The sequence below is a fragment of the Hippopotamus amphibius genome, chromosome 2, assembly GCF_030028045.1.
Source record: "Hippopotamus amphibius kiboko isolate mHipAmp2 chromosome 2, mHipAmp2.hap2, whole genome shotgun sequence".
In the NCBI taxonomy this organism is placed as follows: domain Eukaryota; kingdom Metazoa; phylum Chordata; class Mammalia; order Artiodactyla; family Hippopotamidae; genus Hippopotamus; species Hippopotamus amphibius.
The window spans coordinates 207,864,220-207,889,457 of NC_080187.1; the positions used below are offsets into that span (position 1 = coordinate 207,864,220).

General features: G+C 55.1%; 1 protein-coding gene across 2 annotated transcripts in view; it reads left to right on the plus strand.

Moving 5' to 3' along the window:
* Positions 1–2,478: 2,478 nt before the first annotated feature.
* SMAD6 (SMAD family member 6) overlaps positions 2,479–25,238 on the plus strand; it is a 74,391-nt gene continuing 51,631 nt past the window's right edge. Inside the window, exons 1-3 of one of the 2 annotated variants that reach the window (XM_057719851.1) lie at positions 2,479–4,339; positions 11,913–11,969; positions 16,061–16,138. In XM_057719851.1, the coding sequence (XP_057575834.1) occupies positions 3,511–4,339; positions 11,913–11,969; positions 16,061–16,138 (964 nt within the window). In that variant the 5' untranslated portion in view covers positions 2,479–3,510. The remainder of the gene's footprint in view (positions 4,340–11,912; positions 11,970–16,060; positions 16,139–25,238) is intronic. The other variant, XM_057719852.1, reaches the window with a different exon arrangement.

Consider the following 25,238-nt stretch of genomic DNA (forward strand, 5'->3'; position numbering starts at 1 on the left):
TATGGGGGAATGGAGGGGAAAGGAGTCACAGTTCACAGATTTGCCTCCAGGAGTGCTGAGGATCTGTGGAAGCCCTAAGGGGTAATCCATCCGCCTGCTGTCCTTTTCCTTTTGCTTCCCATCACACACACATATTCCTGCACCCAGCCAAGCTGGCTGGGTTCAAATCCAACCTCTGCCACTAACAACAAGCTTGTGCCAGTTCCTTAAGGTCTTTGTGCCTCCGTGTCCTTTACTGTAAATTAGTGGTTAATAACCATGCCTACCCCCAAAGTGTTGTTATATGGAGTCTGGGGCCTCACCTCACAACACTTTGACTCAGCAGTCCAATGGACCACATTTTGAAAAGCACTGTCCGGAAGGGTGTGCTCTGGCAATACAGACCCACAGCACTTTCTAGCTGTCGGGGTGTGCACACACACACTGGTTTTAGCATTTTAGAACTTTCAAGACTGTCTTCATTTCAATGGCAAATTAAACAAGCAAGTTTCTGTTCCTCAGTTTCCTCATCTGTGAAATGGAGGTAATAGTACCCATCAGGGTGGTTGTCAGAATGACTAGAATCTTTGTAATGCTTGCTTGGAACATGGCCTTGCCCATCGTAAGCGCAGGCTGCTACTGTAATCCACAGCCAAACCAGCAGATACCCTGACGAAAGAAAACACTTTACGTTACATTAAGTTCCTCCTTGTACTTTTAAGACACATTCATGTCCCCAGGGGCCAGAAGTGACTGAGAAGGGGCCACGAGGTCCGTTGTCCTCTAGGTTTTGCTTACACAGGTGTTTTGTTCACTTGTGAAAATTCACCCTGTTTGCTTACGATCTGTGCACTTAAAATGCACGATCTCCTAGGATCTTCACGGTTCCGTGAAGGACGCAGGGCAGGCATCATCATCGTTTCCAAACAAGAGACCGAGCTATTCTGATTTGGCCAAAGCAGAGGGGGATGAGGGTGGGGAAGCTTCTAAGTCCGGCCCTGCATTTGCGAGAGTAACCGCCTGTCTCAGAGGGCGCGGAGCCAACAGTACCTGGCTCCAGGTAAAGCTCAGCAAAGGGTTCCGAGTCCTTCCTGCAAACACCGCCCTTCCCCCAGCGCACACACAACTCGGGCCCGCCCGGGGACTCGCACCGCCGCACGCTCGCCAGGCCAGTCCCACACATGGGAACCCCCGAGGGAGACCCGCGCGCCGGCGCCCCCCTCGGCCCCCGCGGGGAATGGCGCCCAGCCCCGGGCCAATGAGAGTAGCGGAATGTCTTTCATTCAGTGCTGGGCAGAGCTCCTGCCCGGAAAGGGGCGGGGCGCCGCGCCGGGGGCGGGGCCGCAGCGCGCCGGGGAGAGGGCGGTGCCCGCCCCGTGGCCCGGCCAATCGGCGCCGCGCCCGGGGGGGGGAGGGGGGACCAGGCCTTTTTTCCCTCCGCGCGGGGCCAATCCCGACTTTACAAGCTTGAACTTTTGCCACCCTCGGACGAGCGAGCGCGCCCGAGGAGGTACCCCGCCGCGCCGGCTCCAGGGGCGAGAGCGGCCTTAACCCTTCCCGCGCCGGGCGGCCCGCTGCCGCCGCCGCGCTCCCATCAGCTCGCCCCGCATGGGGCGGGACCTGGTCCCCCAACCCACCCCCATTCCCATGGTGAAACGTCGCTGGGGAAATTACGAGCCCTGACCCGTATCCCTCTCCGTCGTGCAGAGAATAAACTGGGAAAGGGAAGGGGGTGGAGGAATCACCCAGCCTCGAGGGGGCCCGGGACGGCTGGCGGCCCGCCTAGCTCCGAGGGAAAGCGACTCGGCGACCGAGAGGAGCCAGAGAGAAGACATTCCCCGCCTCTACCCCACCCTCCGCAACTCCCTACCTCGAGCAAGCCTAGAGTCCCGCTGCGCGAGGCATCCCACGACCCCCGGTTGTTCCAGCGGACAACCCCTGACTTTGCGCAGGGGGTGTGGAAACCTCGTGCTATCACGTTAGACCCCGCTACTCCAACAAATCAGCCGCCCCTTGCGCCCAAGAGACGCAAGTCAAGAAAGCACACACGCACACCCATTTTTATGAGCCTTCCCTGGGATGGGGGTTTGTACCAATTCTAAAGTGCAGTGTGCATCTGTAAGTTTGTGCACGAGCCAGGGAGAGGTAAAGCGCCCCGTTTGCATCCAAGTCTCAGTGGGTCCACCAAGCCCTCGCGCAGCCCGGCCGTGGTTTGTGTAACTTTGTGTGTGCGCGCGCGCGCGCGCGTGTGTGTGTGCGCGCGCGCTCGCATCCGTGCCCGCGGCGCACGCGAGCCAGAGAGCGGGCCGTGGGCGCTGTCAGGCCCGGGGCGGGGGTGGGGGGGGTGCTGGGGCAAGCATGGGGCGGGGGCCGGGGCTCGGCCCGCCCCGGGAGCCGGCCCCTCGGAGCCTCGGGCCCTGCAATGGGACGTGTTCTCCTTTAAGAGTTAAGAAACTTGAAACCTTGTTTGCGCAACAATCAGCGCCGCGGAGCCGCCAAAGTGTCTAGACTGGCATATGATGGGAGGCAGCCAATGACTCCGCGGCGCTCCTCCGGGGGCCCTCAGTGTGCGTTTGAGGAGAACAAAAAAGAGAGAGCCGAGCGGGGGAGCGAGCGAGGGAGCCGAGCCGAGAGAAAGAGCCGCCGGGCGCTGCCTCGCCAGACCTCGCCGGGACCGCGGGGCCACCGGGAGGCACTTTTTGTGGAGGGGGGAGGGGGACGACCTCTGCAGCCGCAGCGTCCGAGGCGTCCGAGCGCAGCGTGGGGCGGGCTACGACCTCTGCCTCGGTGGATTGCATTTTTAATTAAGGGTTCCCAGCAGCTCTTTGGGATTTTTACAGTTTCCACCCATGTGTTGACACCCGCGTTCAGGAGAAATTCGCTCCAAGTGCATCTAGCGCCTGGGACCTGAGACGGAGTTGGCCTTTCGTGCATGCAATTCCAGGGATTTTAGTTTTGTTTGGGCTTTTTCTTTCTTTCCTTTTTTTTTTTTTTTTTTCCTTTTCTGCAGGGAGTAAGAAGGAAGCCGAGGGTATCAACAAGCCTGCCTTTCGGATCCTGCAGGAAGAGCCCATGTAGTGAAGCGCTTGGGTTTTAAAGGCAGGGCTTCCCAGACACATTTGAAGGGTTCGGCGCGAGCGCTTTGTGCTCATGGACCAGCCGCGCGACTTTTGAGGGCTCGCCGGCCCATGCGGGGTCTTTCCGGCGGCGCGCCGCCTGCAGTCCCTCTAAAGCTCCGGGGCTGGAGTTGCTGAGCGGCCCGGGCGCTGGGGTCCATGTAGCCGCGGGCCGGGCGCGGACCGCGGCTGGGCGTGCGTGCGTTCCCCGCCGTCCCGCCCCGGCGAGCTCCCTCATGTTGCAGCCTTGCGGCGCCCCTTCGACGACAGGCTGTGCGCGGTCTGCACGGCGCCCGGCGGCAGAGCTTCATGTGGGGCTGCGGCCCGCGCAGCCGGCGCCTCGCTGAGGAAACGGACCCCCGGTAACCGGAGACCGCCTCCCCACCGCCCCACCCCCGGCGCCAAAGGATATCGTATGTTCAGGTCCAAACGCTCGGGGCTGGTGCGGCGACTTTGGCGAAGTCGTGTGGTCCCCGACCGGGAGGAAGGCGGCGGCAGCGGCGGCGGCGGCGGCGGCGGCGGCGGCGACGAGGATGGCAGCGTGGGCAGCCGAGCTGAGCCGGCCCCGCGGACACGAGAAGGAGGAGGCTGCGGCCGCCCCGAAGTCCGCCCGGTAGCCCTGCGGCGGCCCCGGGACGCGGTGGGACAGCGAGGCGCCCTGGGCGCTGGGAGGCGCCGGCGCGCAGGGGGCCCCCCGAGGCCCATGTCGGAGCCGGGGGCCGGCCCTGGGGGCTCCCCGCTGGACGTGGCGGAGCCGGGAGGCCGGGGCTGGCTGCCCGAAAGTGACTGCGAGACGGTGACCTGTTGTCTCTTCTCGGAGCGGGACGCCGCCGGTGCGCCCCGGGACGCCGGCGACCCCCTGGCCGGGGCAGCTCTGGAGCCGGCGGGCGGCGGGCGGAGTCGCGAAGCCCGCTCGCGGCTGCTGCTGCTCGAGCAGGAACTCAAGACGGTCACGTACTCGCTGCTCAAGCGGCTCAAGGAGCGCTCGCTGGACACGCTGCTGGAGGCGGTGGAGTCCCGGGGCGGCGTGCCGGGCGGCTGCGTGCTGGTGCCGCGCGCCGACCTCCGCCTGGGCGGCCAGCCCGCGCCGCCGCAGCTGCTGCTCGGCCGCCTCTTCCGCTGGCCCGACCTGCAGCACGCCGTGGAGCTCAAGCCCCTGTGCGGCTGCCACAGCTTCGCCGCCGCCGCCGACGGCCCCACCGTGTGCTGCAACCCCTACCACTTCAGCCGGCTCTGCGGGCCAGGTGAGCGCGCCGCTCCCGGCGGGCCCTCGGGGTTCCCCTCCCGTGGCCTCCTCTCTCTCCTTGACACCTCGCGCGCGCGCGCGCGTGGAGCTGCGGGTGCTCCCCCGGGTGCCCCTGGAGCGTGGGAGCTCCCGGTGGAGGCGCCTCACCCTGGCGGAAAAGCCGGGCAGTGGGGGACGCGGGCTCACACATCCAATGGCAACTTCATCTCAAGGCTCCGGCAAACTCAGAAGGTTGCGCGTTGGAGTTTTCTCACCGCAGCTTCAGGGACCTAAGGCAGGCTCCAACTTTTCAGACAGTGGAAGAGGAGGGCAGGTCTAGGAGAGGCCAAAGACACGAGTGCCACCCCTTCACCCCCATTTACCCTCAGTCCGTGCCCGGGCCTGTAGCGTCTGTGTGTATGTGCCTATACCTACGGTGTGTTATGCTTGGTTGTATCCAAGTAGATACAAGTGGTGAAACTGGGTGTAGACAGTTCGCGGCTAGGGTCGGAAGTGTTTGAAAACTGTTCCACGTGTTCCTGTCTCTATCTTGGAGCAAAGCTTTTGCAGGGTTAACCCTTCTCAGAGTGGAGAGCACCCTCTTGCCCTGATTGCTGCCCTCATCCCTTGGGTGTCAAATGCCAGCGCTTTCTGTCATCGTTCTCAAGTCTATGTCCAGCTTTACTAGCGAGTTGAGGGCTCTGGAGGTGTCTAGGAAAGGAAGCCGGATATTTTAGTAGCTTTGAGAACTGCCCCCCTTCTCTGTTCTCTTCCTGGCATCTTCTGCACACACTGTCTACCCAGTCCTCCTTACCTAAGCAGGCCTTGGTTGCTGGAGCAGAGGTGAGGACAGATGGAGACTCCTGACAGGCCAGAAGATTGTATCCTCACCCCGACCCTCCCCATGCTTCCTTTGCACTGAAGGCATCACACATTTTAGCTTGTAGCATCTTCTGGGTGTATGCATCTTAGATGGCACTGGGGTTCTGCACGGATGGGACTCTCAGAGGCTTATAGGCTGGGCAGGCTCTGAGTTCCTCCAATCTGGCTCCTCTGGAGAGAGTCAGCACCCAGCCTGGGGGCATTTAAGAGGGTCAGATCACATGGGTCTCCTGACTCCCAGTGCGGGCGGGGAGGGTAGGACCAGAAGCATGGATTTGTCCCAGGTGTCTTGCTTGTGTCTGGGATGGTGGCTGGAGGGGAAGGACGGTGCCTCAGTGGTGGTTCCTGAGGAGAGAGCACTGATGGGGAGGTGGGGGTGAGGACAGACAGCATTGATCTGGCTGTCCTGCTCCCAGCATGGTCCCTCCAGGACTGATTCTCAGGGGCTTTGGGCTGTCCCTGACCTGTGGCCCACTGCAGGCTTTCTGTGCCCCTTGTTCCTCTTCTGACAGCTCCCCCTGGAAATGGCTTTCTCCCCTCTTCCACCCTGACTCCTCCCTGCCTCTGGGGAGGAGGGCCCTGTTGCTGCCCTATCCCTGGTCCCTTTGTTAGTGGGAGAGAATTGGTGGGGCTTTCTAAAAGAAAGGCATTGTCTCTCTCACCACATTAGTCTGCTAGCGAATATTTGTTGAGCACTTATTCTGTGCCAGGCACCATGCCGGGTGCTCTAGTGGGCAGAGTGGAAATACGAGTAGGATCCATGCCCTCAAGAAACAGAATCTTCGGGGTGGGGTGAGAGATGGGACAGAAATGGGGGAAGCAGGGCCAGGCCGGAGGGTCTGAACTCTGAGAGTACTGTGGGGGGGTGGGGGGGGGCCTGCATGTAATAGGAGCACCTCTAGGAACCTCAAAGCTCTAACCTGAAGCTGGGCCTTGGAGGATGGATGGGTAAGAGGAGGTGGGTGTCAAGGGGGAGGAGGAGAGGGCCCACTGAGAGTCAAGGTGCCAGGCAGGCTCAGGGATTGGATGGGAAGGGGTAGGGTGAAAAAACCCACCCTGCCTGTACTACTTGGATAAGTCAGCTTGGGACTTGTTTTGAGTGTGGTGGACTTGAGCAGTTTTAAGTTAATGGGCAAACTGCAGTGGAATGGTTCTGACCCAAAGACCTGGTCTCAGGCTCTGCCCTGCCAGTATAGACAACTTGACCTTGGAGGAGTAACCTCTCAGTCTCTCTATGGGTCAGTGGGGGTGGCTCTAGAAATGTTCTCTACATCAAATTCCAGAGAAGCATTGGCACCTGACTGCTCTTCTCCTTCCAGAAGGAGGCGCTATTGCGGGGGCTGTGCCTGTTCTCCTGCCACTTCACTAGCCCAAGCACCCCCCCTCGCCCCCCCATTCAAGCCACCCCAGGGGCCGTTGGGAGGACTGGTGATCTGGGAAGAGTTTCTGATAGGCACCAGGTTGACTCTCTTGCTCCATCCCCTACCTGATGGCTTGGGTCGCCAGGACTGAGAACTGGGGGAGCCCTTTGCTGCCCACCCCACCCCGCCTCCAGGCCGCCAGCCTGGCTCCCGAGCTGGGCGGGTGCATAGCTGGAGCTCAACCGTGCGCATCCTGATAAGGAGACTGCTCCTTCCAGGGCTCTGGGGGAGAGGGCCGGGGCGCTGGGGCAGACAGACAGACAGACCCACACACAGAGCAGGCACAGCTAGAGAGCAGGCTGGAACACCCAGCAGGCCAATCGAGGGACATCCACCAGCCCCCAGTGCCCCCCCTGACCCCCCACAGGGATCCCTAGTGACAGACAGCCACTTTCTGGGCAGTGCGGCCCCCTGCTGCGCAGAGCAAACCCTGCCCCACCCTTCAGTTTTCTGTGGGGCATCGGGGCCAGGTCCCCTCTTTGGGTCTCTTCTCTCATCTGTAAAGCGAGGGGAGTGAACAGAATCCCTAAGGATCTGATAGGCAGATTCCAGGTGACACAGGCCTGCCCTCCCCCCCCCCCCCCCCCCCCCCCCGTGCTTGTCTCAGAAAGTGGGGTCCTCTGTGCCCAGCTCTGTCCCTGGGCTTCCTGCTCTCGTGGGAGTCAGGCCCTAGCTACCCCCCCCCCCCCCCCCCCCCCCCCCCCCCCCCCCCCGCTTGGTGTATCTTTCTATCCCAGGGAAAAGCCAGTTCTCTAGCTTGGTGCCTATGTGGATGGAAATGTGGAGAAATACTTTAATCACAGTTCTAACCTGTGTTTATAGAGCTCCTTTCTCCCGAAAGTATCCATTAACTTTGGAATAAATCTCCTGCTCTTTGCTTCACCACTTTTTTTTTTCTGTAATTATATTCAGTAAATTACTATTATCCAAATTGCGCCAGGGAAAGAGAGACAGAGCTAGAGAGAGAACTTTTAAACGACTGGAGGAGGCCGCCTAGGAAAACACAGGGTTCCCAGGCCAGGACTATAGGAATTAGAATGGGCTAGAAAGTTTTCCTTTTATTTGGCCTGGCATTATCCCTTTGAAATGAGATCAATTTCAAGTTGGGCTTCCAAGCCCCCGCGCCGCCCCTCCGGCGGCCCCTCGGCCTGCCCGCCCTGCTCCTCTGAGCCTCCTCCTCGGAGGTGAGGAAGGGGTGATAATGTGCAGTTTGCCTCTTGCTGGCGCCAGCCGGCCGCGCTGTTTATCTGGCTGCCGGGGGAATCTGGGCAATTAGGCTCTGCCGGCCTTAAAGCGCCAGGAGCGTCTTTTCTGCGTCTCCCACCCCGGGTCTGGGGGTTGAGCCTTCAGGTGCTGGGGGTGGAGGGGACAGGCACCCGGGAGGCCACCCCCTCGGGAGGGTGGAAACTGGGAGGCCCAGGGAGGACGGTGGACCTTTCCTAAGCAGGATGCTTAGGCTGCACCGATCAGGGTGGAAGGTAATGTCTCCAGCTGAAACACTACCAGGCAGTGGGAGAGGCTGTGAACTCTTCTGGCACTAGACTTAGGGTCTAGATCCCTGAAAGGCCAAGTACCCCCTGGGGGCTAACCAGAGGCTCGTCTGGGCTGAGCTGAGCTGAGCTAGCCTTCTGGTACACACGGCCCCTGGCTGACTGCTCTCACTTCTGAAGGAAGTTGGAGGAGATTCCTGAAGTTGATGCCTGAGGCTGGCTGTCTGAGGGGGCTGGAGTTTCTGATCTCTCTTTCTCTCTCTCCTCTTCCTTCTCCCTCCCTCCCTCCTGCTCACCATCCCAAGGGGCCTGCAGGACTCTGAGAGTTCTCCCCTTAAGTTTAGAGCACTTAAGTTATTATTTAGAAATCAACACAACTTCTGTAACTAAGACAGCTTCTAAGAGGGGAATGTGGATTGAGGGCCTGCAGGCTGCTTATGCTTTCTCTTCTGACTTTTTGTCCCACCTGAGTTCACATCCTGGGACTCCATCCTCCCAGATCCCTGGGGGGAGGGTGGATGTGTTAGAGTGGAAGGTTCCTCGCTAGTGTTATTCCTAAGAGCAAAAAGTGGAAACAATCTGAATGTCCATTAGCTGGCAGATGGGTAAACAAAATGTGCTCTAGCCACCCAGTGGAATATCAGTCAGCCAGAAACAAGAATGAAGTACAAAGCGACAGTATGGAAAGGCCTGGAAGCCAGTATGCTAAGTGAAAGAAGCCAGAAGACACCAAAGGCCATGTGTTATAGGAATCCATTTGTGTGAAACTTCCGGAATGGGCAAACCCATGAGGATGGAAAGGAGATTTGTGGTTGCCTGAGGTTTGGGGGTTGGGGGAATAGAGGCTGACTGCACATTGGGCAGGGCTCCTTTTGGGGTGATGAAAGTGTTCTGTAATTAGATGGTGGTGTTGGTCTCACAACTCTGAATGTAGTAAGAACCACTGAATTGTATATTTTAAAAGAGTGGATCTTAGGGTATGTGAATGATAACTCTTTTTTTAAAAAAAGGTAACTTGGTGTTGTTCCTGCACTGGCATCCCCCTTTGTTTAGTTGAAGCAGAATAACATCTGCCTTCCTGTGTGGCCTTGGGGGGGCCCTTTACCTACCTCCACCCCACTTGCCCCATCCGTTAAAAGAAGAAGTTGAGTTGGGTGGGGGGGGACCTCTGACATTCTAAATCCCCATGTCTTGGGGTGCACTCTCTTTTACGTGCCTAGGATGGAAGTTGGTGATGTGCTTCCACTCTGTGCAGATCTTTTTGCTGGAACGAAGGAGGCGTGGGGTGGGGGTATAGTCGGTAAAGTCCTTCCTGGAGGCTTTGCGGTTCCTCATTGGCTGGTGTGTCTGACGTCCCGCGTCTGTAGATTTGCTCTCTGTCTCCCTCAGGCATTAGACCCCCAGCCCAGGTGTGGCCATGGGGGGTGGGTATCATGACTCAAGGCCCAGGCAGCTCCTGTGAGGGGGATCTTCGTGAGCAGGTAAGCAGCCCCTGGCAGAGATGCTGGGGTTGATTACAGTGGCTTGGCTCCAGCCACCACAGCCTGTTGCTGCCAGGTTTCACTTTGGGGGACAGATCTGGGGGCAGATGTCCAGAGCTCCCTACCATGTGTGGCCTGGGCCTCAGCCAGTCAGATGTTTGCAAGAGGAATCCTGACAGAGGAGTTGCAGGCCTTCTGATACGTTAGTGGGGTAGTGGAAAGGGCTTGAGGCTGGGGGTCAGGAGACCTGGCTTCTGGTTCTGCCTCTACACCAGCGCCCTGTCTGGCCCTGAGGGAGTCACTTCTACTGTTCAGGCCTCAGTCTTCTCCTCTGTACAGTGGGAGCACTGGCTACAATTCTCCTTCCCCATGGAGCTCTAGCCCTACCTGTGTTTTACCTCTTGTCCCAAGAGTCTGGTCTTCACTTGAGTCTGGTCTTTAGACCCTCGAAGGCCAGTGGATTTCTAGCCCCTCAAAAGCCGGTGGATAAGGGGGCTCCTACTGAAGGCATATAGCTCCCCTCCTTGAGTCTTGTTTGAGGTCTCCCTTGGGTCACCCTTTTGGCCCCATAGGTCTTCTTTCTCCACACCTTTGTCCGCCGATGCCCCCAACTTTGCCATCATCTTCACCACCATTTTCTTTGTCCACATATGTTTACTGAACACTTTCTGCGCGTGTGATGTACCAGACCCAGCTGGGATGAAGGGGCGGAAGATAGGGTGCCTCTTGATCGCCTGTCTCCTTGGGGTATAGAGCAGAGTCAGGCCAAGGCTCAAATCCCTGCTCCACCATGATTGGCTGGGGGACACTGGGCAAGTCAGTTTTCTCATCCGTGAAATGGGAATGATGATGGTCATCTTATTTATTTTTGAGAAAGGATGAAATGACAGTCGGCGCCCAATGAGCGTGATTAACCACTGTACCTGAGGTCCAAAAGAATAAGATACAGTGAATGAAACTGAAAGATCCCAGCACAGAGAGAGACACAGGGTAGGCATTCAGCAAATGTTTGCTTCGCTCCCAGTGGCTAATCCGTGATTCATTTTCCTTCTCCCTAACTCCAGTCCACAAAAGATTCCCTGTTTCTAGACCTCAGCGCCTTCACTTTGTTGAAGTCATTTCTAGCTGGAAAAGCCGGGGTAGGGAAGAGGTGAAGCTGCCTGCGCCGACGACTAATTGTGCCCTATTATAATTGCGAAAAACACTTATTACCCCTTGTGTCATTCCTGATACCTGCCTAATAATAGTTATTACCACTTTACTACCACTGAGCGATTGTTTTAGTTTGTGATTTGATGGTGTTTAGTTTCATTTAGGGAAAATGAAGGGTCATTTCATTCATGCAGATTGTTACTTAGTTTAGCAAATTGTTACTTCCCAGAAAGCAAGAGGCTAAGGAATTCTTCTGAAGACAAAGTATATGTTTTTAAGGAGAAGTATTTTAGGCAAATGAAAGGAAACCCAAAGAAAAATACCATGGACAGTAAGGAATCACAGAGGGTCTGAGATTTTGTGTTCCACCCCTTCTCTCTGCAGAGGGGCCGACTGAGGCCCAGAGCTGGTCGTGACTGGTTTAAGGTCTCCCATCTGGGGAGCTGGGTTTGGCCTCCTGGCTTCCAACCACCCGTGTCCTCCTACTTGCCCTGAGGAACTCTGATGTCGCTTTTTGGAAGTCAGCTTCTGTGTCCATGTGGGCCTAATGCACTCACTCAGTTCTGACCGGAGTTGCCAAACTCAGCAAAGAAAATTTCAGAATGCCCAGTTAAATTTGAATTTCAGGTAAACAACACATAACATTTTAGTGTAAGTATGTCCCAGATATTGCAAGGGACATACTTTTACTAAAAGTGTGCTATTTAACCTGGCATCCTGTAATTTAGCAGGCCACCCTAGCTCTGACTTTCCCTGTACCTGTGTTTCTCTCGTTATAGTAATAATAGTTACTGTTTGTGGAGGTATTTTTCCACAGTAGCAAGAGCCATCCTGACCATTTTACATAACATTATTTCCTTTCACCCTCCTGGCAAACCTGGAAGGTCTCTATTGTCCCCATTTTAGAGCTGAGGAAACAGGCTCAGAGAGGTGAGGTAACTTGCCTAAGGTCACACAGCCAAAGGTGACAGAGCAGGGACTGAGCCCAGGACTATACCCCAAGTTTGTGGCTTTCCCTGTTGCGCAGTGCTGTTGCAGGGAACTTGAGCCGCAGAGGGGCTGGTTTCCCAGGAGCTGGGTTTATTATTTGAGGAAACTGATAATCAAAAGCCCCCACGTGTAAACTCTCCCATCCCAGCAGTGACATGTTGTCTCCTGTCTTCTAGAATCACCGCCACCCCCCTACTCTCGGCTGTCTCCTCGCGACGAGTACAAGCCACTGGGTAAGTGTGTCCTCCTTCCGACCCTTGGGGGAGGCGCGTCTATCCCAGGCTCCCCCAGGGCCCTGCCTCAGTGCTGAAGGGCCGGGGAGGGAGGGGAGGGAGGGATTCCCAGCCTGGTTGCCTTTGAAAGGGGGTGGGTGAAGTTTTACAAACACACCCCTAGCTGGGCCAGAGCCACCCAGCCTCTGCGGCGGGTTATTTACATCTTGAAATTCCTTACTCATCATTAACCTCTGTGTGACCTTTAAACATGGGCCTGTGGGAGACGAATGGGTTTCACATCGCATCTCGTTGGAGGTGGGTTGGTGTTTCTGTCTCTCTCCCTCTCCTTCCCTCCCAGCCTTAGGTGGTTCTCCTTTGGTGTGTATTAATTAGCACTGTGACATGTAGGCTGAGCACAAAGTCACTACTGGGAGGAGCTGTGTGTCCGTCTCTCCCCTCCCCCCACCCCCCCACCTTTTAAGCCAAGAAGTTCACCTGGGCAGACAGATCAGCTGGAACGTTTAGAAAGCAAGTGTCTTGGTACACCAAGACCCTGGCATGGAGGGTACCTCTCAGTGGTAGTGTCACTGTTGGCAGGTCCCATTCAGAGGTAGAATGTGTTTTCTGTAAAGCCTTGGGGCTAAATGAGCAGCCCGTATGCTGGGATAGATGCGCGTGCTTTTAAAAGTAGAGAGGGCCTATATACACTACCATGTGTAAAACAGAGAGCTAGTGGGAAGCTGCTGTATAGCACAGGGAACTCAGCTCGGTGCTCTCTGGTGACCTAGATGGGTGGGATGCGGGGGGGAGGGAGGTCCACGAGGGAGGGGATCTATATATACATATAGCTGATTCACTTTGTTGTATGGCAGAAACGAACATGACATTGTAAGGCAATTATACTCCAATAAAAAAATAAAGTAAAATAAAAATAGAGATGGCTTGTTTCCTGGCCCTCCTGGTTCCTCCGGTGGAGAATCCCAGTGGTGGGGTGAGTGAGTGTGAGTATGGCCTAAATAGCACTGGGAGAGCGACTTTGTGACCCAGGCAGCTCCCTCGGGACTCGAGCTTTAAAAGTCAGATGGCGTGGCAGTGATACTAACACATTCCACCAGTGACCACAAAAAGTGGGTTTTGTTTTGTTTTTGGTAAAGGCCTCTTCCCGGTAGCGTGTGTCAGCATCATCTGAGAGTTCACTTCTAAGTGTTATAAACTCTCAGGCATCCAGTCCAGTTTTCCTTCCAGGCCCCTCTGTGGAGCAAGAAGTGCCCACCGGGTCCCTTCAGGAGTTTGTCCTCCTCAGTCTAGGAGGACAGAGGCTGTCCCATGATGGGGTATGAGTCAGTGGCTTAAATAGTGGCAACTTCCTCGTTGTTTGTCCTGAAGTATGGTCATCCCGTGGATGGCGAAGCTTTATTTAGTTTTCCGGGGAACTGGAGCAGTCATCTGGTGAGACCCTGTCACTTGACAGGCAAGGAATCAGGCTGAGGGGCACGGAGGGCCGCGCAGCAGATGAGCAGTGGGGCTGAGGCGGAAACCCTGAGCAGCCCCTGTTCAGCTCAGACGTTCCCCATCCTTCCCGCCCAGGCCTGTCTCAGCATTGCCTAGGTTAACATAATTGCACTTGTTGCCTAGAAGATCCCTCATTCTAATAGAGGAGGAAAAACCCCTCAAGCGTTTTTTGTTTTATTTTTTTAAAGAATTTTTATTGAGATGCCTTTAACATACAATAAACTGCACATGTTTAGAGTGTGCAGTTTGGTATCCGAATCTCCCAGTTCATCCCCCTCCAGCACTCACGCGTTCTTAGTAAATGTAGCACCTGAGTGTGAATGTTGAGGATCGTTGCCCCCGAGGAACTGCGGGTCAGTGGTGGTAAAGCCACAAAAATCAGGACTCCATCCAGTGGGGCAGCGTGACCATTTGGAAGTCAACAGGTGTCTCGGTTATTTTACAAATGGACAACTGAAAGAGGAAGTGACCCTTGCTGGCGGGCATACAGCTCAGGGGTCTGAAGACGACAGCCCACCATTTGTTTTGGTGTGGCTCTTGAGCTAAGAATGGTTTTTACTTTTTAAAATGGTTAAGAAAAAAAAAAAACCACACCAAAAGCAGAAGACTCTTTTGTGACATGTGAAAACTATATGAAATTCAGATTTCAGTGTTCACAACAAAGTTCTGCTGGAACCCAGCTGAGGGGTCTGTGGCTGCTTCCACAGGACAGCAGCAAAGGTGGGTAGTTGCAGTGGGGATTGTACATCACAAAGCTGAAAATATTCACCATGGGGCCCTTTGCAGGCAAAGCTGGTGACCCCTGATTTTGCTGTCTAAAAGTGGAGGTGGGACTCGAACCTGGGGCTCCAGCTTCCAGATGGGGTCCCTCCTTGGGGCTCAAGCAGTAACTGAGGTTGGGAGTGTTCTTTTTCTACAGCAGCCTTGGAGGGCCTCACTAGAAGCACTCGATACGAGGGTTTGGAGAGTGCATGGCAGGGACTTATAGCTGCAAAGGATGGAAAACACCCATCACCGCCACTCCTGGAAAGTTCACAAAGCTGTCTGTGTTGGCTCTACAGCGGTTCACTAAGAAACAGGGTTCAGCCTGGGATGTTGCTACTTCAAACAAAAAGTGGCAGCAAGACTCGGGGCTTGAACACTTTGGGGAGATTACGTATGAAAAGCAAAAGTCTTTTAAGAGGTTCCCACTAAGGCATTGAGGTTATTATCTTTTTTTAAAAGAGATTTTCCATCTGTCCCTATTTTCCTCCAAACACATTTGACCAGCAGATAACTTTTTCAGGCCCTGTTAAATAGTTGGAGTTATTCTTTGTATTATTTTCTTTTCCTTGCATTGTTAAGTTTTTCATAAACAAAAAGTCAGTTACTTCTAAGCCACTGTGATCACATGAAACCAAAAAACAAAATAAAACCCAGAACACCCAGTCAGCATCTGGCAAGTGGGAAACAAGAAAGAAAAAAAAAAGAAAGAAAAAGGCCAAATTGGTTAATGTTTCATCTTCCTGCTCCCCAGGCCATGTGGTAAAAGGGAAAAATTCCTGCAGGATTGAATAGAATTCTAGCTAGCGAGGGCCTAGGCTAACGGGTTTTGTCCCAGGATTCCCCCAGCTTGGAGTAGCTTTCCTGAGCCAGGTGAGACCAGCCGAGCCACATGTGGGTTGTGTGTGCTGGGTGAGAAGATGAAAGATGCTACAGGCCTCCCGGAAAGAACATGCCTCTGACTCCTGGACAGACCTGTCCCTTAACAGGGACAACACCCCATTGCTGGTAGCAGAGGCACAGGCCCAGGAAAAACTTTCCAAGTTGGCCTGCCCTGAAAGGCATTGGCTTGTCCCGCTAGCAGCTCTGCATTCAAGAGAAAACGTGCAAAAGAATTTCCCTTCCCCATCTAAGTGCACTGCAGACCGGGGTAAGCAAATAGCACACGCCATATGAGGTACTTAAAACCACTTAAACAACAATGAACGCCAAGAAAGACAGAGAGAGAGAGAGAAAGAAAAAAAAAACAGTCCAGACATTGAAAGTTGCTCTGGGAGTGGGTTTGGATGTGCAGGAGTGGGGGCAGGGAGAGAGAAAAAGTTAATCTGGGAGCAGATGCTTGAGCCCTTAATTAGAGGGGTGTAAGCGGGACAGAGTGAGGATGGCTGATAACTTGTTAAAACAGAGTTTCCCCAGCTCCAGTGGGAGGAAGGAAGGAAGGAAGGAAGGAAGGAAGCAAGAAGGAACAACTTCAAGAATTTTAATGGTTGTAATTAAGTACAGCAGCTATGAATTGTTTAGGGGCTTAATTTAACCTTACCCAAGGAGGCTCCAAGTTACTACTTGCTCGGTCCCGTGAACTTGGGTTATTTCTGTGGTCAGAGCAATTGAAACTTTTTCAGGTGCCAGGGCTGCAGCAGTCAGCATTTTCCAGAAGAGTTCCAGGGTTGGCTGGCCTGGTCTCGTGCAATCGTGGGACGGGGAGTGGCAGCAGGAAGTTGCGAGGGACCTGCTGCCCTTTGCAAGTGCTTGCACGCCCGCACGTGCGCACGCTTGAGAAAGAAGAGAGGAACACCCCACAGCCAACTAAGTTCTCTTTCTCTTTCCTCCCGTAGATCTGTCTGATTCCACATTGTCTTACACTGAAACGGAGGCCACCAACTCCCTCATCGCGGCTCCGGGTGAATTCTCAGGTTGGCAATTCCTTTTTCCTTGCACGTTGCCGTTGTGTTGAACTTCACAGGAGGCCTGACGGAGGTCTTGTTGACGTCCCCCCTCTTCTTTGCCTGGGCCTCCCACTCATCGAGGAGAAGGCTGCCAGTGTCTTCATCACGGGTGTTCTTGGGGTTAAGAACAATCTGTGTGAATGACGCCTAAGGATGAGAACTTTTCAAGTGCCTGGCAATTCACGCTCTAACCAGTTGTCTGTTATGGAAATGATAAAAACCTGCCTGACTCTCCATCCCGATTTTGCAAGGGATCCTCCCCCCCCCCCCCCCCCCCCAGCTGCTAAGAGGCAGCAAAATGGATGTGTTTGTTTACATTTGTCTTTGTAGGTTTCTCCTTCTGTCCCCGCTCTGGGGAAGGACCGATGCGAAGGGTCAGAAGAGGGGGACATGGAGTGGGTAGGACGATCGTGGGGGAGAGTCTGGCAAGTGAGGAGTTTTCCAGAGGCCGGTGGTTTCCATGTCTCTCCCTGAGCAGTGGATGCTGGGCCAGGAAGCAGAGACAGCCCTGACTTGGCGCCTCCCCCCAACCCCAGCATTTAAGAGTTGGCCATAGGGACCATCACATTCCAGGGAATACCTCAATCAAGCTTTCCTTGAGAAATGACAGGTTGGTGGTGACACGGGGGCTTCGAGGGCCAGGAGGGACTCAAGTGACAAGGTCTGTTGGGGCCCTTTGGGAGCATGGCAGGAGGGATGCACTGTGAGGACAGCTGGGGCCTGGGGCCTGGCTTGGTGCTGTGTTGGGTGACAGCCCCTCGGGCTGGAGATGCTTCCCCAGCAGGCATGGCTGGATCTCTTTGTGAAGGCCTGTGTTTGCCTGCGTCCGAGCTGTCCTTCTCCGACCGCACACCCTGTTGTGAGGGCAGCAGCTGTCATTGTAGCTATTTATTGAGTGTTTACTTTGGGCCACGTCCTGTACTCAGGCCCCTTTACAATCATCATCTCAGAATAGCAGTAAAGTGACTTGCTCAGGGTCACATCGGAACAGAGCCATTTGCCACCATGCCACTGTGCTTCCACCACTGCCATGTCCCCCACTTCCCTGCAAGGGCTGGATGTACCTCTGATGAACTTATTTCACATGAAGTTCTGTCATTCCTGCGTTACCCTCCCCATGACTCTAAGGGTGTCAGGATGTTGGCTGCTCAGGGTTGCACGATCAGTGCCCATATCCAGAGCCCTTTCCCGTCCGTTCTGTGTTCCGTCATAACCATGGGAGATCACAAGAGTGTGTCTGTTTGGAAGACAGAGAAACTAGAAGCTGGAGCGGGAAGCGACTTGCCCAGGGGCACAGTGGAGCTCGTGGCATGGTTGGTACTGGGGCCCAGGGCTTCTGGGTCCCACTTGCCTTCTGGTCCCTGGTGGCCCCTCTCATTGGGCCACTTTGTTTTCATCCTTGCCTTTGGACCCTGCTTGTTAAAATGTCTCTTCCTGAAGGACCTAACCAGATGAGCACAAGAAGTTGACGTTTTAACCCGTTGTCTTCCCTCTGTGCCTATGTGGATGGAAGCCACATACAATTTTTGAAGCAAGAGGCTTAAAAGTATATATTTCTGAATGCGTGATTCCATGCGTGATTCCTGCCGACCATCAGGAGTGCGTTTAATTTGGATGGATTGCGCTGGTCGTGGTTGTACGGACGGACGGTTGGTTCTTCAGTGCCCCTTCCCCTCACTGTTAATGGCGGAAACTGCCATGTGTGGAGGTGCCTTGCAGGTTCCCGATCTGTTCGCGGACGTGGTCTCTTTTGATCTCTGTCATCCCAGAGCCGGCCTGGCCTGCGACTCAGGCTGGAAGGAGCCGACCCCAGAGCACCTGCAGGAGGCCCCTCCCTTCATTCAGTTCACTGGAGCAAGCACCCTCTGGAGGCGGGGGGCGGGGGTCTCCGGAGACCCTGAGGCCATTAGATTGGGCTGCTTCGGGGGGCCCAGTGAGCCTGTTTTGGGATTCCCACCCAGCTATCGCAGAGCGGTCTGTGGTGCTGACTGGTGAGAAGGCCCTGTGGCTGAGGGTTGCAGGGCTCTCGTGAAAACGCCTGGCGTCCAGTGCCTTGGGATTCTAAGGGCCTGAAGGAACTGGGGAGGAAGTTTGGGATTACCTTTTGGGGCTGATTGGTCTGCGTTGCAGGTGGTCTTGGTAGGCAAGTAGAGCATTCCCATTGTGGTCATCCAGGCCCCTCCCAGGGATGGCGCGGGTCTCCTTCCATCCTGGGGGCTCACGGTTCAGCTTTCCCCGCTTCCTTGTGCCGTGGGGATCCCAGGATCGATGGGGTTGGCACTGCCTCTGCCTCCTGGGAGCGTGTAGAGTTGGGGCTGTGGGGGGCTGTCGCCCTGGAGGACAGGCTCAGGGAGGGAGCCCCTGCAGGGTGAGCGGATGGCCCCGGGGGGTCTCAGTGAATGGTGAGCAAGACTCATTATCCTGCAGAGACGGGAGGCAGGGTGGTGCCCAGGGGCAGGGCGGGAGGTGAGGTCAGAAAGGTGAGAGGCACAGGCAGGTAGAAGGCCTTGGGCCCGGGGACAGCCTGTCCTGAGTGAAGTACCAGGGACAGGGCTGGGGCCTGGCAAGAGGCGCAGGGCTCTGTGCTCCTTCACCTCCCCACTGTTGAACCTTGCCAACCATCCAGAGCCCACCCCAGCCCACCCCAGCCCCCTGTGTCTCTCTGCATCCCAGTGTGGGGGGGCGGGGCGGGGGGGTGCTGTCCCTGGGAGCCTGGCCTCTCTCAGTGTTTTGGGATGGGTGGGTGTCGCTGGCGCAGGGTGTCTGCGGGCCCCGGAGACCGCCCTTGTTTGTCTCGCACAATGACCGTCCCAGCACACGGCCTGAGGCTGGCTATTTTTATCCAGCTCCAAGGTCTCCGCTTCACGTTCCTGTCCTGTTGTTGAGGCTGCTTTAGGGGGAATGGAGGGAGGTTTGAGGCTCAGTGACAGCCAGGGCAGTTGAGGTTGCATCAGTGGGCAGGGTCGGGGGCAGCAAGACAGGAGACTGTCTTGTTTCAGCTTCTGCTGAATGCTTGACACCCTCTCACCTGATCTGTATACCAGTGCCACATGTCGACATGTGATCCCCACGAAACAGACAAGAAAACCCAAGCTCATGGGGGCAAGTGACTTTACCAGCGTCACCCAGTAGGGGGCCAGAATGTGGAGCTTCCACTGAGTAAAGACCCTTACATCTGGAGTCTTCAGTGAGATTTGGGGAAAATTGAAAGCCTAGAAGTCCCTTTCTGGGGTGCCTTCATGTCCTTGACACTCTGGTTTCCTTGCCTAACTGCTGCATCCTCTTCCTCTCTGCAACATCTCCACCCCTCTCCCATTCCCTTGAATTTGATTTAGTTTGAAGAGGAAAGCAAGATTAGCTAGTTAAATTCATACTAAGGTGTGAGTGGCTGGTAGGCAACTCTCCTTGGCAACTTAAAGACAGGATATGCAGTAATTCAAAGAAATTGCAGGATGGAGGGCCACATTGGGAGTGACCATTCTGAGGGCTGGGTACCCTTGGCTCTAGGCTAGGAGAACAGAATGCGCGTGACCCAAGGAGCTTTTTGCCCTGAGTAAGAGAAGGAGCAGCCCGGCCAGGCTCAGAGGTGGGTGCTGAGTGAGTTCTGGGCGTTGCCCAGGGCCGGAGGTGATGGGTTGTGTTAGAAGCCAGGCCTGCCTGACTCCAGTGCTGTGGGGCTGGAGGACGGAACTCTGGGTGGGCTTCCGTAGGAATCAGTGACTCCCCTCTAATATCCTGTTCTGGTGCCTATTAGATAACTGTTCAAGTGCTTTACTAAGCACCCACTGTATGCAAGGCACGATGCAAGCTGCATGTCTCGGGGCCAGGCCCTTTGTCCGATCTTGGCTGTTGTCTACCAGTATCTCAGTCTTTGGAACGTACTGATTTCTGTAAAGCATCAATGAGGTCAAGCCCCTCATTTTGAAGAGAAGGCCCGGGAAGGAAAGGAGCTACGCAGGACCATGTGGAGAGTTGGGGACTCAGCTGGATGTGGGTGTCTTTCCTCCACCAACCAAACTGTAAGCTCCTCAAGGGCACAGATCATTCTCTAGGGTTCGTGCATTCTGTGGATTGGCAGAGTTTGGGAACAGAGGCTCAGAGAGGTTAGGAGAGTGGCCGAGGGCCACACAGCAAGCATAGCAGGTAGAGCCAGGTCATAACCTAGATGCGTCCGTGCTGCCTGCCCTCCTGCCACCTTTCCTTTCAGTGGTCCCTGAGGAGGTTCCCCTCTGGGGTTGGTGCTCTCTGGTGTGGGTCAGTGCCCACAGAAGCCAGGAGGGGACTGAGTTAGTGCAGTATCATTTCCTGCTGCTACCTGATTCTAGGGCCCAAGCATGCTTGCCTCAGAGGCCCTGGTCCAACACAGACCCAGAGTTCCTCGTTCTCCGAAGTCCTCAGTTCAGCTCCGTCAGTGTCTGCTGAGCCTCTGAAGCAAGGTGGGCTGAAGAACATGGACTGCGCACCAGTGAGCCCTGGGTTCAAGTCCCGGCTCTGCCATTTCCTCGCTGTGGGACTTTGAGGCAGCCGCTTAACCACTCTGACCTTATGTTTTCTCAGCTTTAAAATGGGGATGAAAATAACAACATTTCACCTTATGGTGAGGGTGAAATGAGATGATGCTAAGTGAATCAGCCAAGGCTTGGCACACGTGTGGTAGGTGTGGCCATTACGGTGTTCCAGGCACTGTGCTTGGGCTAGAGGCACAGAGAGAAAAATTACATCATCTCTGTCCTCAAGGTACTCGCAGACAGGTGAAGACACAAATAGTAATAATGAGAAGTGGCATAAGAGGCAGTAAAAAGGAAGAAGGGCTTAGTGCCTGACTCTTGGGGTGGTGGGGAGGTAGCCCAGGAAGACTCCCTGGAGGAGGTGATATCCAAGTTGGGTTTTGTAGGGTAAATAGGAGTCTACCAAAGAGAAAAGATTTGAGGGGTGGGAGATGTGGCCTAGGTAGAAGGAATATCAAGTACAAAGGCCCAGAGGTATGAAAACAGCCTGATATTGAGAAATGAGAGGAGGATAGAGGGCTTGGGAAGCAAAGCACCAGATATTAGCGGGAGATGAGACATGAGGAGGCCAGGGCCTGGGTAATGTTTTCTAGAAAAACTTCCTTCATTAATATATGGAGTGCACAGGTAGGTGTCCAGTGTGGTGAGTTTTTACTAACTGATCGCATCTGCGTGACAGGCAGGCCTGGATAACATTGCTGTCACATGACTGTGCTCAGTCCCGACATGTGGTCGTGCTCCGTGCTTGTGGGTCTAGGGGTGCCACGGGTTGAGTGACTGGTTTAGAAGAGAGAGTGGAAGGGCAGGGGGATTGAGTTTTAGCTGAAAAGAGGATTTCATTTGGCTTTGGAGAGCAAGAAGGACATTTTACCTGGAGTTTGGGGCAGATGATGCCCTGACACAATTTGCCTTGAACCTAGATCAGTCCCCGGTGGGTTAAGAGGTGGCCTCGGGTGTGGCCCGCTCCTGCTCTTCCCCCACCCCACCCCCACCCCGGGTCAGGCTCCAGCTTGGATGTTTGTGGATGTACTCCGGGACTGACGCTGAGCTCCCGGGCCGGGGACCGGCTTGCCATTTCCAATTACGAAATGGCCCCAGACCCCTTGCCTCCTCTTGGGGTGAGGGAGAAGGCACACTCACCTCTGGTTCCAAAATTGGCAGCATTTGCATCTTGCATCATATCTCTGCCATGTGTTTTTGTTTTTGTTTTAGCTTTGATCAACAAAAGAAAAAAAAAAAGTCTTTCCTCCCTAAAAGCTCCCCGGTATCTCACAGAGTGACCCATTCTTCCTGGGCTGGTTGTTGGGGCTAGAGGAGAAGTGGATAGGGGGTTGAGGGCAGGAGTGACAAAGGTGGCTCCAGCAGTTCTGGGAGGACCATGCAGTTGTGGAGGTGGCCTGGCCAGTATAGTTTGCCAAGAAGCACGTGGGGTGGTGAGCAGCGCACCTATGTGGGTTCCAGGCTTGACCTTCCCCTTCACCCTGTAGCGTCACCTCGGGTAAGCTCTTCACTCCCTAGGCTCAGTTTGCTCAGCTGTACATTGGGGCCATTGGGCCCCTGATCTCAGGGGCCCCTTGATGCTGATATGTTCCGGACAGAGGGTACCAGCTCCTGGGCCCTGAGTGGTTGTGCCGAGAGCTGGGGCTTCTGGCCTGCAGCATCTTAGCTTCTCATCGTTGTCCCAAAGCAAAATTACAGCCTGGGACAAGGCCATGTGGAGGAAGGGGGTTGGTGCCCTGGACTCGCCCACCCCCCCCAGCAGCCCTGGTCCCAGAGTATGAAAACTTGGGGACTAGAGTGGGGGTATACTTAACCCATAACAAATCCAAGGCCCCGAGAAGGCAACTGATTCGCCAGAGATCACACAGCTTTTACAACCTGCAGGGGCCCTGACAAAGGACCCCAGGGCTGGTGTGTTTCCTGACTGTAGGCTTTGGGGTGACAAGTTGGCATACTGGGTGCCAGTGCAGGTGCTATAAAGTGAAGAAAGCCAGGCATGACCTTTGCCTTTAGGAGCTGATGGTCTAGAAGGAGAGGCAGACAGCAAGCAAAGAGTGGTGAATGCTTGTGCTAAGTGCCGTGGAGGTGTGGGCAAGCCTTAGCACCAGCGCAGAAGCAACAGCAGGGGACTCTGTTGGGGTGAGAAAGAGGTGTTCAGGGAAAGCTTCAAGGAGAAAGTGATTCTGAGTCGGTTTTGTAGGATGACTCGGAATTCTCCAGAAGGACAACAGGACATAGACAGCCTGTCAGAGAGAAGGAATGACTAGCTTGTGCAGAAGCAGAGAGGTATGCAAATAGCACTGTGTGTTCTGAGTTTATTTGTGGCTAGACGGTTAATACATGAGAGATGGGAAATAGGGTAAGATGAATCCAGAGATGTTGTCCTGAATCCAGAGGAATGGGCTGAGGCAGAGATGTAGTGGTTACTGGGGGGCCAGAGGACCTCTGGGATATGTTTGGTACTGAAGGGGCACTGGGCCTTGCCTAGCATCCAGCCCAGGGCCTAGCCAATAGCTGGAGATCATCGTGGCATCAATGAATGAATGAATGGATTTTTGCCTGGGACAAAGCGATCTAGAAAAAGAGAGGACACATAAAAATAAAGACAGGAACTTCCTAGGTGGCGCAGTGAGTAAGAATCCGCCTGCCAATGCAGGGGACTCGGGTTCCATCCCTGCTCCAGGAAGATCCCACATGCCGTGGAGCAACTAAGCCCGTGCGCCACAACTATTGAGCCTGTGCTCTAGAGCCCATGAGCCACAACTGTTGAGCCCATGTGCCACAACTACTGAAGCCCATGCTTCTGGAGCCCGTGCTCTGCAACAAGAGAGGCCACTGCAGTGAGAAGCCCACGCACCACAATGAAGAGTAGCTCCCGCTCGCCGCAACTAGGGAAAGCCTGTGTGCAGCACGAAGACCCAGCTCAGCCAATAAAATAAAAAAACAAATTTATAAAAGTAAATAAAGACAGATCATAGCACATTTAATAATCACATTTATGAATCCTCCCAGCAACTCTATGAAGTAGCCACTTTTATTAGCCAAGTTAAAGGAGAAGTAACTGTGGCTCAGAGAGGTTAAGTAACTTCCTAAGGTCACCTATCTTGAAAGCAGTGGAACTAGGATCAGAACCCAGGCAGTCTGGCTCTTGTTGGGTTCCCCAGGGTCTGGCACTGTGCCCTCTCTGCCCCCTGGAAGAGTCAGGACTCCTATCGTTCTTGCTCTCCTGGGGCTTCTGTGTTCCTGGGTACCCGAGATTCGGCATTAACAACTGTCCCCAGGTGCTAGAGAGACTCTGCTCCTCGGATGGTTGCTGGACGAATAAATGAGTAAATCAGTGAGATGGTGGGTGGATGTGCTTCTGAGCGGAGGCTGCTGGGCCGAGGAGGGTTCCTGTGCCCATCCAGGGCTGTGTGCCTCCGAGCTCACTCCACCTCGGGTGGCCTACATCACTGGGGGAACCGGCAGGTTTTCTGAGGAGACCTGAAATTCCAGAAAATGCACTTGGTTGCATCCAGCCTAATCACAACCATCTGTCTGCCGGGCCCCATGGCGCGCCCTCCTCCTGTCCCCGCTGGCACGCTTTCCCTGGGAGTCTGTAGCAATCGGGAGCCGTGCTCGAAAATTTCCTTGTCAGGGTAGAGCGCCTGTTGCCAAGAGCTCCTTCTTTGATGCAGAAAATATATCCTGAAGGTACTTTGTCAGATGTTTTTACATTAAATATTCTCCCTCCGTGGCCCTTGGCCGCCAAGGGAAGCGGAGATGCATCGCGTTTCCAGTTATCCTTTGTGGAAAGAATTCCTGGTGTGTACGGGCCCTTTCCCTATACCTTCCCCTCCTCCCCAGTCAGGGCCTGGCACCCCCCAGCCTGAGAGGGCAAGGCCTGGGGGGCTGGCACCTCTGCAAAGCAGGGACGGCCCTGGCCCGAGGGAGGGATGCTACCCTCACCCCGTGGTAGAAGTCTTTGGAAAAACAGAGGTCTCATGTCTGGAGCAGACATCAAAGGCACTGTCCCAGACTGCAAGGTGAATCATCACCCAGGCTTTAATTGATCTTTAAAAGGAGAGGGGGGAAACTCAGAGATAGGAGCCCGGAAGCCGTTTTCATCTCTGAGTCGTCCCGGGCAGTGCCAGCTCTGGACAGAGCAGGGAGGAGCTGGGCTGCCAGGCCTTTTGTGCCAGGTGGGGGGAGAAGGTGGAGAGGTGGGCTCTGTTACCCAGTCACACAGCCTGAAATCAGGAAGGGAAGGGGCGTGGTGGGGGGGGGGGAGCGGCCAGAGCCGGGGGTGCATGCCTCCTGAGCGGCCCTGGGAAGCAGCTAAGACGGGGAAGGAGGCTTTGCTGGGGGCAGACGTGGTGAGTGGGGTGTGCTGGGAGAGGGATGGGGACAGAGGGCATCCCCTCTGGCTCCAGCTGTGGCCTCCGGCCTCCTGGGGGAAGATGGGGCACCCAGCAAGTCCCAGGCTGTGTCTCCCCCCACCCCTCTGCCCGTCTCTGTACACATTCCCCAGCCCTCCTGTCCACCGCCTCATGGCCGGCACTGAGGGGACGTGCTCCCCA